This window comes from Artemia franciscana, chromosome 1, assembly GCF_032884065.1.
Source record: "Artemia franciscana chromosome 1, ASM3288406v1, whole genome shotgun sequence".
In the NCBI taxonomy this organism is placed as follows: Eukaryota; Metazoa; Arthropoda; class Branchiopoda; order Anostraca; family Artemiidae; genus Artemia; species Artemia franciscana.
In genome coordinates, this window is record NC_088863.1 from 10783736 (window position 1) to 10799576 (window position 15841).

The 15841-nt window shown below is 34.8% G+C and overlaps 1 protein-coding gene across 30 annotated transcripts in view; it reads left to right on the top strand.

Annotated features, from left to right (window-relative positions):
• The window catches only part of LOC136025213 (twitchin-like), a 397750-nt gene that overhangs the window by 50899 nt on the left and 331010 nt on the right, over positions 1 to 15841 (top strand). For all 30 annotated transcript variants that reach the window (XM_065701279.1, XM_065701032.1, XM_065701099.1 and 27 more), the window contains one exon: positions 1675 to 1837. In XM_065701279.1, coding sequence (XP_065557351.1) covers positions 1675 to 1837 — 163 coding nt within the window. The remainder of the gene's footprint in view (positions 1 to 1674; positions 1838 to 15841) is intronic.

The window sequence follows — 15841 nt, forward strand, 5'->3', positions numbered from 1 at the left end:
GAATTTTATTTAAAATTTGACATTAAATACAGGTACTACTTCTTAGCTGACTTATACTATCACTTAAAAAATATGCAATTTTGTGCCTTGAAGAGTTTATGGGGTATATTTTCCTTGACATCTCTGATCAGTTGTAGATATTAAATTGAATTAGGCTATTTATAAAATATTCTATTGTATGAAATGCATAAAAATTTTAGAAAACTGAAGGAAATGAAAAGGATCAAAGATGTGTATTTAATATAATCTATGGAATTACACGTTTTTGCTATTACAGTTTTTTCTAGCCGCAATGGTGCAAAGAATTTTGAGCTTCTCACGAAAGAGTATACTTTCATGATTTTTATTCTCGGACGTTAACGTTTTAAGAAAACTGATCTATAAAATCATAGTAAGGGAAAAAAATTAAAACCTGAAAATTCCTGGAATTCGGCGTGGCAGCACTCCTCCCCAGCCCCCAAATGACACATTTGCGTATGACGTCCAAGCAAGTGACCAATTTATGCATACCATAAAGACGTTTATAATTGCTATAATTCTATATAAAGACGTTTGTAATTGTACAATTTGTAAGGGATGCGGATAGATAAAGCCCTAATTGCGAATTCTTCGCATGATTACACGTTTCAACACTGCTACGATGTCCCAGTGCCCTAATAGTACTGGAAAAAAAAAAAAAAAAAAAAAACAACCACGCAAGGGTTTCAAGTCTTTTTTGAAATTCCCAAAAATTTGTTTTAGTAGTTTACCTTTCTTGTTAGGGCAAAGTTTTGAATTTGAGTGAAAATCCTTTGCACTGGGCAGTTTTTTTAAAACCCGTTTTCTCATTTTCACCTACTAAAGGGACTAGGAGGGGGCGGTATACAAGAAGAAGAGTTTAAGCATCTGGTTAGAAATATTTGGCCATGGAGATTTCAATGGTACACTACAGAGTTTTTTTTTTTTTTTTTTTTTTTTTTGGCCCCGAAGAGGACACTCTTCCGCACAGTGTATAATGTATTGCCTGGTGTATGACATTTTTGAATGTAGATAACCATCGGGATAATTTTTCTTCATTTCAAGTTTTAGTTTTGCTGTATATTTGACAAAAAACTTAAATTACATCAAAATCTTGAGTGGGTATATTTTAATCGGCCGTTTCTTGTATTGAACAATTATCACCCATCTTTTAAATATTGTTTAACAATACTCAAACTGTAAGTAAGAATTCCATTCTGATGGATTTTAGGTCTCTTGAAGCCAGGGTGGGGAGGGTAAATAAGAAGTGTGTATAACTTCACTTTTCAAAAACCTATCATTATGTTAAGGGTTTGTCCATAATTTTTTTGCCGGGATGGGGAGGGGGCCATTTTTTAAGGGGGATTACAAAAATTGAAAAACACATCAAAAATTTGTTTGTATGCATTTTGTTACGTATTTGGTTTCGGACAATTTTTTTAGGGGGGAGGGTTCAAATGCGGACCACCCCCCCTCCGAATACCACCGTGATTGACATATAATTGAAATGTGCCAAGGGGGCTCAGACGCCCCCAAAATCGCACGGTCTGGCAATTTTGGTGAATATCCCCTTCCGTTCTTCCCTCTTCGAAATACTAAGCTGTGTTCTTGCCTGTTATTATTCAAGAAGGTTTACGTCTGTTTTCGTAATTGTTTCATGGCTCCCTTAAATTACAGACAAATTGACGGAATTGCTCCAACCTTTTCTAAGAAACCGCAAATTATACAAGAGGAAGATGGAAAGCGATTACGATTCGAATGCAAAATATTAGCCGACCCTAAACCCGACATTTCCTGGTTTCATGATGGAGTGGGTGTCAAGAGTGGTGGCCGTTTTAAGGTAATTTATTATTTATTGTAATTTTAGTTTAATTCTTACATAACTAATTTCTAAGAGTCACTGTCTTTCCTTTCTCAGTTAAAACAATATGAACTTTTTAAATTGTTTTATTTAATTCACTTAAAGCTACAAAAAAACCACTGACCCCCAACGGAAAGAAATCTCGTAAAGTTAGATGCATAAAAAGCACAGAAAATGGTTTTGGCGTTAATCAAAGAAGTATAATAGTTTCATATTAAACCATTAACTGTGACAACAATGATCCTTAAATATCAGAGGCCATAAATCCATAGCAAATGACTGTAATTAGTTTCAAGTAAATTTTGTTATATGGATCTTAGTGCAAAAAACAGAGTAAGTTCACTTTCCATGGTAAACAATATCAGTTTTACAGAAAAACATCGGTCTCTCAGTTTCCTCAGGTTTTTAATTTGGCCTTCAGATCTGTTTACCAAGGTGGTTGCTAGGAAATCAAGAATTTCGTTTTATTTTCGTCTCTTCCCTAATGTCTTCGCCAACTTGAAGATAGAGATTATTCTATGGGTCCCAGGAGATGCAAGAAAAAGAAAAATAATTCAGCGAACCACCGTTAAGGTGACATAATTGTAAATCTTCAATTTTGGTTTTACGTGTAGGGAGAGGAAGAATGTATCGTTAGCTGGGCATTCGACTTCTTGATGTATTGGAAACAAATCCCAAGATATTATATATTTATTAGTACGATTTTATTGTTTCATACAAGTTTCATTCTCGCCTGAAACTCCAAAACATATACAATTCACAGTACTTCACGATATTGGAGAAAAAGCAGTACTTTTCTGACAAAAAAATTGTTTTAATTTTCTTCTTCTAATTCTTATTCAAGGCTAACCCCCCCCCCCGGAAAAGTTTCTGACGTATACACGGATAGAGTTTTTTTTTTTAAAATAAAGTCTCACGAACAATTTCAAGGTATTAACTTTTTTTTGGGGTTTTTTTAGGCGATTTATACAATTCAACTTTTCCATAAAAACTATTGTTATATCTATAGAGATTTCATCTATTGTTTCTGACGCAAGCTTTCGTGTGCTAAGAGGGTTGCTAGGCTTTACAAACTTCTTTTTTTTAACCGAGTAGCTAAAAATATTGGGGGGGGGGTCATCCCTACTTCCCCCATACGTGACGATCCTACACGTAAGTGCCATATTTTGAAATTCGGTTTTGTTTGTAATTTTGATGAAATTCGACCGACAATAGACCATAGCAAAAAAGTCATTTTACATGATGATACAGCGTCCATTTTAAAAGAAAAACCATATCAATGGGGCGTCCTTGCTCTCGTAGAAGAATTGTGATTTAGGTTTTTCTAGATATCTTCGGAAGACGGGGGAGGATCAATATATTCGCCAACTTGAAGGTAGAAATTTTTATCAGTGGGTCCCTGGAAATTCTAGAAAAGAGAAATGTTATAATTAACCACCTATAATTACCTGGCTTACTGACCGTATTTCAAACAGTAGGTTGTACGAAAAATGTGGTTCAATCCCACTTTCTAGGGCTATAATAAAATAAAGGTTGAGATGGCTAGGCCACGTTCTGCTTATGAAGGATGACAGATTACCGAAGATTGTCCTTTTTGGCCAACTGTCGGGGACTACACGGAAAGCAGGTCGTCATCGTCTGGGCTGGGAGGATGTCATAAATTGAGATATAAAGGAAATGGGAACTTCCTGGAAGGGTGTAAAGAGGGAGGCCTTGAATAGATTAGGGTGGAGGAGGAACGTGCGTAGCTGTGTTGGCCTCAGACGGCTTGGTGCTGCAGTGAGTTATTAGTAGTAGTAGTAGTAGTAGTAGTAGTAGTAGTAGTAGTAGTAGTGTAATTTACCACCACTAAAGCAACTTTATTGCAAAACCACATCGAATTTATGGTCGGATGGGTTCTTATAAACCCTATCTGATTTAACTCTAGCGAAGTCCCTTCAACCCTTGTTCATTGAGTAGAGATTGATTGATTACCAGTAGAGCAAAGATTGCCCAAGGGCTTAGACTTATTTCTTACCTAATAACTTGGTTTTTTAAGAATATAAGCTACTCATGGTCAACTAAGTAGACTGGTTACAAGTGAATGATTACTAAAAATAACTTGTGCAAAGTTTTCAGAAAGTTCTGTGGTTATAGTCAAGATTAGTAATGGCTTGACATTGTCACCTCGTTGCGCAAGTTACTTTGTAAAACATAACTTGGCCTATGATTGGTCGGATAGAATAATAAACCAATCAGAAACAAATTTACATTCTCACCAATATTGGGTGAACAACTTCGATGCACCTATTTTGCCAATTAGAAGCCACTGTAAAAGGTTGCAACGGCTTTTTGTGATAGGGTGAATTACATAATATGTTTTTATGATAAGTAATAAAGAAACTCCTTTATCACCATTAGAAAAATGTTTGCTGAACTCTAAATTAAGGGAAATAAGGCAATGGTGCGGCTATCCTTTCTTAGACCCTAGTATATATGCAAAAATTTAATTTTAATATAAGGATCGACCTCCCCTGATCTCGAAGTGGTATTACAAGAAATAGTATATCGGCATCCAACAGAAAATATGTGACAAATAGAGGAAAAAAATAGACTTAGAAGAACCTGTTTTTGAAAGCTTATATCTTCAACTGTTGCTCCCGATCCAAAAATGAAAAAACGTGTTTTGCAATTTTCTCGAAAACTTAGAAAATATAGATGCTCATGTTTTGGCACGGGAAAGCCGATCTCAGTCTATGTCCACTTTCGAGTTAAACACTAGGATAAAAAAAAAGTCACTTCAATACTTTCAATAAATTTTTTGCTTATTGAATTTTCAACTGCGCATTAGTTTCATTACATACTGGTCCCGACTGCCTATTGCCTGGTAATAGCCCTAGGCTAAACGCTAAATTTGCTGATTTTCTGAGTTTTTTTAGTCAAATTGAAATTGTGAACATGCTGTTGGTGAGAAATAGTAAGTATTAAAAAATAGTGCTAAATTTAATGATAAGTACATGATAAATAATAATAAAATAATGAAAAAAAAATCGAGGTATAATCAGGAGAATATGAAAAATAATGATAAAAATAATGATAAGGATAGAAAAAAAATGAAAACCAAAAATTCATCAAACCTAGTGCTTAGAGAAGGATAGTATTTAGTCATTGAGGGGGAGGGGAAGAGGTTGCTTGGACACAATTAAACTGGAAGTGCTTCTGGAGATCTAAGGAATAGAATTTTTTTAGCATAATGGAGTAAGAAATTTGTTAGTATAATGTTTAGTTCAGATGAGTACATCAACATCACTGTGACGTGAAATACATTTTAGATAAGGTCTGGCTCCTTTTGCAGATTTTAGTTTGGTTTATTGCGCTTTGTCAAGGAAATGAAATTTGGCTATTCTATTGTGTATTATTATTGGGTTTCTGGCATCTGAAATCTGGTGTCATCGTGAAATATGGTGTCAATACCTTGCTTGTACTATGCCTACTTCGGAATATTTTTCTTTTTATTTACGAAGCACAGATAGTTTGTCTCTATGATGGACAAGTAACTTAACTGAACCACGTACTGTCCCAAGTGATTTCATTTCTTCACCAAACCTATCGCTAAACTAGACTTCCGATCAGGGCTAAATCCAGGATTTAGTTGGAAGGGTGGTACAATTTTTTAGAAACGCATCAAAAATGTGTTTTTATGCATTTTATTGAATTTTTAAGAGTCGGACAAGCATTTCGGAGAGAGAGGGGTTCAAACCCCCCTATCTTCTCTCCCTGAATGCGGCTTTACCCCCAGGCTGTATCTATCCTAGGCTTCCATGGGTCTAGCTTTCAAACTAATGACCTCGCTCTTCTTCACCGTGGCGAGGCTGATGCCTGGGTTGACTTTCTTTATGCTAGTTGCTTCGATGACATTCTTGTGATTTGATTATTGACATTCTGATGACATTCTGACATTCGATTATTTTCTTCCTTGCGATGATCTTTTACCTTAGAGCAAGGCTCTGGACATTGGAGCTAATCAGCAAAAAGAATAAAGTTCGGTGGACACCGCCTCTCCTATCCGCATAGGATCTAATTCGGATCAACTAACTTAACCGAGTGAGGATGCAGTGCCTGACTTGCTTACCTCATCGATTATGTACTTACACATCCCCGATTTCTTCCTCGTCCACAATTTACGAACGTAGCAGCTGACTATATTACCGAGTTTTTATATTTGACGGATTGTATTTTAATGCACTTTCTGCAAGTTAATTTGTCGTTACCTACAACTTTTTTAAACTCAGTATTCAGAAAAAAGCTATTGGAATATTAGCAAGATAGATATAAATCAAACAGTTCGTGGTAACGAACTGTAGTAAGGAGCGACCCGGGTCAATAGTAACCAAAACTCTAAAACACGGAATTTTGATACCAATAGTTACATCAAAAGAATTGCATTTTAATGCTGATTTTAAATATATAAGTTTCATCAAGTTTAGTCTTACCCATCAAAAGCTACGAGCGTGAGAAAATCTGCCCTATTTTAAAAAATAGGGTGAAACACCCCTAAAAGTCATAGAATCTTAATGAAAATCACACCATCAAATTCAGCGTATCAGAGAACCCTATTGTACAAGTTCCAAGATCTTATCTACAAAAATGTGGAATTTTGTATTTATTACCAGAAGACAAATCACGGATGCGTGGTCCTAGAATTTTGCGAGAGGGCTCATTCGAACGGAAATGAAAAGTTCTAGTGCCCTTTTTAAGTGACCAAAAAAGTCGGAGGGCACCTAGGCCCCCTCCCACGCTCACTTTTTTCCCAAAGTAGTCGGATCAAAATTCTGAGATAGCCATTTTATTCAGCATAGTCGGAAAACCTTATAACTATGTCTTTGGGGACGACTTACTCCCCCACAGTCCCCGTGGGAGGGGCTGCAAGTTGCAAATTTTGACCAGTGTTTGCATATATTAATGGTTATTGGGAAATGTAGATACGTTTTCAGGGGGATCTTTTGGTTGGGAGGGGGGGGGGTTGAGAAGAGGGGGCTATGTGGGTGAAATTTTCCATGGAGGAATTTTTCATGGGGAAAGAAGATTTCCATAAAGGGGGCGCAGCATTTTCTAGCATTGTTTAAAAAAAACAATGAGAAAATAAATATGAAAAAGTTTTTTTCAACTGGAAGTATGGGGTAGCATTAAAACTTAAAACGAACAGAAAATATTACGCGTATAAGGGGCTCGCCTCCTCCTAATACCTCACTCTTTACGCTAAAGGATTTTTAGTAATTTCAACTATTTATTCTACGGCCTTTGTGATTCAGGGGACAAAATTTAAGCTTTAATGCAAAGAGTTATTGACGAGGTATTGACGAGTGGGCGAACCTTCTCATATAGGTAATAAAAACATACGAACATAGAAGTTTGTTACGTAAGCTAATTCGTAAGTTACGTATATCTTTTACTAATGAAAACGTTCGTAAAAACTAAAAGTTCTAGTTGCCTTTTTAAGTACCCAAAAAATGGGAGAGCAACTGGGCCTCCTTCCCCTCCTTTTTTTGCAAAGTCATTCGAGCAAAACTATGGGAAAGCCATTTAGCCAAATAAATAAATATGCAAATTTCGCTTTAATTAATTCGCATTAATTTAATTCATCTGCGGAGAGCCGAAATCAAAACATGGATTAACTAAAAAACGTTCAGAAATTAAATAAAAAACAAGTTTTTTAAACTGAAAGTAAGGAGCGACATTAAAACTTAAAACGAACAGAAATTGCCCCGTATATGAAAGGGGCTGCTCCTTCTTCAACGCCCTGCTCTTTACGCTAAAGTTTTGTCTGTTTTAAAAAGTAGAGTTGAGAGAAAGAGTCAAAATTTAGTGCAAAGAGCGGGGCGTTGAAGAAGGAGCAGCCCCTTTCATATACGGGGTAATTTCTGTTCGTTTTAAGTTTTAATGTCGCTCCTTACTTTCAGTTAAAAAACTTGTTTTTTATTGAATATTAGTAAAAGCCTTCGCAAGCTTTTAATTTCGAGAACAAATGCATTCCATTTCACAGTCAAGTTCTGCAGTGCGCAAAAACAACCGGAAATTGAACGTTAATCCTCCTGTGAAGCACATATATGTTTCGTTTCCTATTCGTATATAATTCGTTTTCTGTTTAATAAAGCGTTTCTTTTATTGCTTGAATTATGGCCTGTTTGTCTAAGCGATGGATGATTTTAGAAAATATTTCTTCAACCTTTTTGCTTGATCAAAGAAAAGACAGAAAAAAAAATTTCTAGTAAACAAATTTTGGAAAGAGAAATATTTGGCGAAATCTCCACTACTAAAAAAAACAGAAAAAGTGAGAAATGGAGAAGAAAGAATGTGAGGCAATTTGATAAATAGAAAAAACTTGGAGGAAAAAGAACATTAAAAAAGAACCTAAACCAAACGCAAAGCTATAAAAAACAACTACAGAAGAAGAACGTCTAATCTTCCTGCTTGCCTGCAAGTCCTGTGGACATGGTCGGTCATAAATCTTCGAATCATTTTTAAGTCTCCAATTGCCTTCAAATGACTCAGGGAACTGATAGACTATTTGAATTACTCTTACTGACTGTATACCTATCTACCTTAGCTCTGCCATAGGATGGATGATAGATGTGATCATCAAGAAGTGGAAAGAATCATTTTTATAAAACTCTGAAAAGTTATGTCAGCCTTGCCTATAACAGAAACTGTTTGTCTTGGCTTGATTCTAATTAGCCATGGCTCTCAAGTCTTTCATCACTTCCACCAAGTTGACAATCGCAAAGTTGATACTACCAACTTGTTGAAAATGATGAAAGACTCAAGAGCCGTAGCTAATTAGAGTAAAGCCAAAACAGGTTAGGTCAGTCATACCTATCTACCTCAGTTCTGCCATCGGATGGATGATAGATGTGATCATCAAGAAGTGGAAAGAATCATTTTTATAAAACTCTGAAAAGTTATGTCAGCCTTGCCTATAACAGAAACTGTTTGTCTTGGCTTGATTCTAATTAGTCATGGCTCTCAAGTCTTTCATCACTTCCACCAAGTTGACAATCGCAATGTTGAAACTACCAACTTGTTGAAAATGATGAAAAACTCAAGAGCCGTAGCTAATTAGAGTAAAGCCAAAACAGGTTAGGTCAGTCATACCTATCTACCTCAGTTCTGCCATCGGATGGATGATAGATGTGATCATCAAGAAGTGGAAAGAATCATTTTTATACAACTCTGAAAAGTTATGCCAGCCTTGCCTATAATAGAGACTGTCTGTCTTGGCTTTATTCTAATTAGTCATGGCTCTCAAATCTTTTATCACTTCCACCAAGTTGATACTACCAACTTGTTGAAAGTGATGAAAGACTCAAGAGCCATAGCTAATTAGAGTAAAGCCAAGACAGGTTAGGTTAGTCATACCTATCTACCTCAGTTCTGCCCTAGGATGGTTGATAGACGTGATCATCAAGAAGTGTAAAGAATCATCTTTATATAACTCTTAAAAGTTATGCCAGCTTTACCTCTCAAAAAGACTATCTGTCTTGGTTTTACTGTAATTAACCATGGCTTTCTCAAGTCTTTCATCTCTTTCATCAAGCTGATAATCACACAAGTCGACGGAGTGCGTTGATTTCTGAATTATAAATATTTTTAAATTTGTAATTTTTTATTTTTAGTTTGTTTTATAATTTTCATACTAGGATTTAATTGCATTTTTCATATGGGCCAGGAAACCCGTACAAATAGGTGATGCCTGAAAAATTTCACCGCCTATTTTTGGTAGCTTTTATAAAGAAAAGTAGCTGTTTAGCCTATTGTTTAGGGCTTCATAATTGAAAAAGCGACCATATCAATTCGGGCCATTAATTGCGAATTTTGAAGTGGCAATACGAACTTCAAACTAACTAGAGCTGGAAACCGTGCCCAGACGTTAATGGACATTGTTCAAGTCTATTTGTTTTAGGACCAAAATCAAACTGTTAGCCTCGTGGGAAAATAACTGTGAAGCCAACTATTTTCTTTACATTCTATTGATATTTGCTTTCAGCTGACAAACACTCGATAGCTTTCATGCCAACGTTCAGATTCTGGAATAAGTTAACTAGAATTGGAAAGACTATTCTAGGTGCGAATGGAAAGTGTTCATGTCTATTGTTTTAATAGTCAAATTCAAACTATTTCCCTCATAGCTTTAAATCAACCTGTAAATTGGACTATTTTCTTCAGCCATTAATGTTTGATCTCCAAGTTCTAAAGATTCAGCAATTATCAAGTCAAATTTTTCTTTCAATCACTTCTAATTCGCTTTTCAAACCACTTCAAACTTTTCGATATTTTTTTTGTAATACCTATCAAAAACATATCTATATACATATATATACACACATACATATATGCATAAATACATATCCAATCGTAGTTAAACACAAACGTGTTTGCCCCAATAAATTCTGCGATCTGCGGGTTTTTGCGATCAAGATATTAATTTCTTTGCCTACATTTCGTAAAGCCTCATAGTCTTCGGTAATTTAAATTTCGAGATTTTACACTGCATGAATGTGAATTTACCGAAGATTTTTAACTGGACAAAATGTCAGTAATATCACATTTGGGATTTCTATTGGAAATATATATGGGATTATATGGGATTGATATATGTATGGGATTTCTTGGCTAATTTGATAATCAGTTAATACCCTGGTATTGATGGTTTGCTATTTAAACCTTTTCTTTTTGATCCTTTTCATTCACAGTGCGCTAATCCTGGCAAAGTGCCAGTCGGGGTAAGGTTCTAGTTGAGGGGATTCTTGCTATCTTGGAAAGTATAAAAGATCTAAAGCCGAACTGGCCAACCCTGACGAAAACAAAGAAATGAATAAAAACGAAAAGAAGTATAAAATAAACGAAAACACGAATAAAAATAAAGAAATAAAGACGACAAACATCGGTTCTATAAATGAAAACGAAGAGAAACAACAAAAATCCAAAGAATATAAAATATATAATATACGATTACTTACATTTACCAATTTGCAACTACCTTCATCAAACCATGAAAGTAATTGACTTTTGTTGCTTTCATGGTTTGATGAAGGTAACTGCAAATTTTAAATAATGAAGTAATATATTTTATGTTAGTCTATTCTAGTTTTATGTATATTTTTAGTTGTGTTTTTTAGTTTTAGTTTCTATTGTCTTTTTGACACCTTGTTATGTACGAGAGAAATATTTGTTAGATTTTTGTTGTTTCTTTTCGTTTTCATTTACTGGCCATAGATCCGTTTGTCTTTAATTATTAATTTAATTATTAATTATTTAATTATTTTTTTATATTAATTTCTTTGTTTTTATCTTGGAAAGTAGTAGAGATATATGAACGAAACATCCACGAATGAATTGAGAACACAAAATATGCCTCGGGAAGTCGTTATGAAGCTACTATTTTAACCTTTTCCTTATTTCGAGGCCTTAGAAGATTGTATAGACAATGTTCATTGGCTCTATTTTTGAAAATGCAATTACCCTTATTTCAGCAGAATTTAAAAGTATATCAAGGCTTAATTCCTAAGTTTAAGACATAGATTTAAAGATCTGAAAAACCTTATAATTAGGATTAAGCAAAGGTGTAAGGCTCAAAACAGTTTACTTGTGGCTCATTCCAGCAGTAATTCTGTTTATCAAGGTTTCACTTTGTGATACAAAGATTACAAAAAAAGTTGGTGAGCTTTGAAGGGGGAAGGCGTGAAGATAAGTACTTCAGCTCACCTCCCAAGGCAATAATTGAGGATCTGGATTTACTCCTGAGATTTTCATTCACCTATTCAACTTATTTCCAATAAAGAAACCCCCTCCCCTATCTAAAGTTCTTCCCCGTGTAATATATTCTACCCACAAAGAAAAGATGCTGAGATTTATTTTAACGTAGCCTTATTTTCAGTCCTTTACTACTTAAAAGCCTTTGACTTAGAAATAACTTAACGGCTTCGCCGCTCGAAATTAGATTGTTACTAAACTTTGAAGGCCAGAGAGCTCTGACGATGGTAATAGCGATATTCAATATCCTACAATATTGTTCCGGTTATTTGTGTGTGAAATTAGTACCCTCCCAATCAGGCGCATAATTTTCTATGGTGTAGGGGAGTAACTGTCCCTTCCAGACCTCAGTTTTCCCCTCCCAGACCCCAGCTTGTCCCCCTTAGCTGAAGTTTACTTCTAAATCTTGTCAAAACTAAAATAAGCCTGCATAATTCAAGCATCCTCAGAAACGGGCTAGTTTTCTCCTTTCATCTTTACCTTTTTGATTAATATATGACCCACTTTTTTTAGTTTTCACTGTAATTTTCACTTGATTTGGGAAAATTGACCCCCCTCCCCGCTAGAAGTTTGACGAAATTACGTCTCTGCTTCCAATGTATTGTCAATAAGACTGAACTAAATCGGTGAAGAAGTGTCAAGATTTTACCATTTTTTTTATTGAAATCTCAGTTTTGATTGAAAAAAATGGCCAGTTCCTGAGTTAAATCTTTTGGCATCTACTCTCAATGATTTTAACTAGCAGAATCTCTGTTTACAATTATACCCATTCTTCCTAATTTTCACCAACCCTACCAATGTAAGTAAAACAAATGCTCTCGTAGCCCCAGGTATTATGTAACCTCCTCTGATGTGTACTTTTACATGAATTCAGTTTCAGAGGTCTCATTTAGACTAATTATAAGGCAAAATAGGGAGTTTCGTTTTGGTGACGTCAAGTAATTGGTATACAATCTTGGATCCAGGTAAAGCATCCCACGCGTTTCAGTTTTGAAACTTTTGCCAGCAATTGAGCTCCATAGCCGAGATAGAGGCCAAATAACATGACATTCTTTCTAGGTGATTCTTTTGTTGGCATGTATTTTACTTTAAAATAAGAGTACTTTGCTGGTCTAGAATATCTCGTCTGACAAGAAACAAGGTGATTCTTTTGTGGAACAAATAAATTCCTTTTTGGTGATTCTTTTGGGGAACAAATGAATTCTTTTTAGGTGATTCTTTTGTTAGCATGTATTTTACTTCTAAATAATAGTACTTTGCTGGTCTAGAATATCTCGTCTGACAAGAAACAAGGTCGCATGGTTGCATCGACAAAAATGCTTCTTTTTAGGTGATTGCTCTGAATCCTTTCTAGGGGATTCTTTTGCTGGCGTGTATTTTACTTTAAAATAAGAGTACTTGCTGGTCTAAAATGCTTTTTTCTAAATAATTTTGTGAAACAAATGAATTCTTTCTAGATGGTTCTTTTGTTGCCAAGTATTTTACTTTAAAAATAAGTCTACTTTGGTGGTCTAGAATATTAGTCTGACAAGAAACAAGGTTCCATCGACAAAAATGCTTCTTTCTAGGTGATTGTTCTGAATCCTTTCTAGGGGATTCTTTTGCTGGCGTGTATTTTACTTAAAAATAAGAGTACTGTGCTGGTCTAAAATGTTTTTTTTCTAAATAATTTTGTGAAACAAATGAATTCTTTCTAGATAGTTCTTTTGTTGCCAAGTATTTTACTTTAAAATAAGTCTACTTTTGTGCTCTAGAATATTCGTCTGATAAGAAACAAGTTTGCATCGACGAAAATGCTTCGTCTTGTTGGGTTGAAAATACTACTATAGCTGAACTAAAACCTAAAATAGGAATAATAGTTTATGTTCGTGTTGTAGGAGAAATCAGACTTTTTTCTTTGTTTTGTACAAGCAACGTTATACAGCTTGTCTCTTGAAAAACTTTATTTTCCCCTGAAATACTGTGTAAGATACCAAGTCTGTGTTGGACTTCAATATACATCATTTGTTTTTGTCAAATGGATTGAAATTCAAGGCTACGGATTTTGTTAAAGAGTGGCCATGACAGTATATACATAAAAAGTAAATTAAACTGTAACGAAATTGAATAAATTGATTTCAAAACGATTGTGTTGGAGGGGGGAGTGCTTCAGTCAAAGGGCACTGGACACTTATAGGAAACAAAACTCAATGTCATTAAAAAAAAACACCATCTAGATTCACCAAGCATGATCAAAAAGCCAATAATATAAATCTAAACACTAAATGTTAGCTGCGTTAATGGTGTTTTTATATTACGACTGTTTAATTGTTTAAAAGGGCAAAAAGAGTTGTTCTGCTCAACTAGGCTATGTTCTGACTGATAAATTACTACCAGCTATTTAATAATCAGCCGTTTTATTTATTAAAGATTTTACCTACTTTTAGAAAATTTATGAAATTAAAAAATTCTTGAAAATTTATGGTTGTATTCAGACAAAGCTAGATTTCAAACGAAATTCAAATCTTGAATTTATTCTTACTCAAACAATATAAGAGTAAATTTTGCCAAAAGGACAGAAACAAGTTTTCTTTTTTTTTCTTGTTTTTTATCTATTAGTCCACGGCCTGAATAGCCCTAAGTATTCAAAGTCAATGAAAATGGTTTGATGAGGAAAGAAATTTCAAAATTTACTTTTCAAAATTTCAGTTTAGATCCTGACAAAAAATGACCTTTAATTGAAATTTAATTTTTAGTAAAGTCTATTTAAGGTTATTTAGAATTCTATAGCTGTGCTGTCACTTTGCTGTCAGGGGTAAACGTTTTATTCCTATTGAGCTTAAATTAAAAGGTAGAGAAAATGGACGTTTGGGGCCTGTGTTCAAAATGGACACTTGTGGCTTAGCTCGTTGAGTCCACCCATAATATTAATGATAATACGTTGAAAAAATCCTTTTATTTTTTGCATTATTGGCCCCCTTCCTCCAAACAACCTAAATCCCAGAGAAAGGCAAATATTTTAATCAAGACCTCCGCTTGACCGTCCTCAGTGCAAAATTATCCGCTTGACCGTCCTCAGTGCAAAATTATCCGCTTGACCGTCCTCAACTGATAAAAATATAATAAAACCAAACCTTAAAACAAAACACAAAACTAAAATATGATGACCCTTTCTCAGTAACGGTTGAAGGGTAGCTGAATAAAAAATACAAGTCCAAATGACATTTCACAATTTCATCTTACTTACAGCACTCTTAAGTTTCGTCATGATTAGCCAGTGTGTTCTAAAAAATTATTTACCTCCAAACAACCTCTGCGTACATACCTCCCACCGAAGTCTGATATTTTATGTTGAGTCAATTTAGAATAAACTGAAAATTGGTTAAAAAAAAAATATCGCATATTCATTGGTCAAAGTGTTTTTTTCTTTATTGCGGTCGTCCCCAAACGGAATGAGACGATTTCGTGAGGAAAGATTTAAGGGAAATAGTAACTTCCCGAGAGGGTGTGAAAATGGAGGCTTTGAATAGATAGGGATGGAGGAGGAGCTTTTTCAGCTGTGTTGGCCTCAGGCGGCTTGTTGCTATAGTGAGTTGTTAGTTGTTGTAGTAGTAGTAGTTTAAATACCTAGGAATGTCCCTATGACTACATAAAATCCAGCATAGAAAATATCTACTCATTGGCGTCAATTCATGAAAATGTAGAGAAGGGATAATTTTTCAATATCTAAAGGGGAAGTAAATTTTTGTTGTTTTTAGTTTTAACGGTTTTCAGTTTTTAGTTGTTGTTTTTAGTTTTAAATTGGAAAAAAAATTTCTGTGACTGTAGGCAAAAAATATATATTTAAAATCTTGGGGGGGGGGGGTCCTGGGAGACCAGTATTTAGCCTTCCTACGCCTTCTTCGCTAATTGAATGCTCAGAAATGCGCAAAATTGATGCTAAGTCACGCTAATTTGATGTTATATAAGCTTATTTGTTTATTATATGTTGTAGATAGTTCCCAAGAAGTTGGCTTCTACAATATGGAAACTACATCTTTAAGAAAGGGAAAGCGAACTAAAATGCTAATGTGACATCCTCTTGAATGCATATCCTAGTAAAAATTTGCGTAGGGGTATATTGAGGCACAAAACTGTTTAATTTTTGCCAAAACCGACATTTTTATGACTATCTTATAATCACCTGAAAACCAAAAGACCTATTTTGCAATCTCT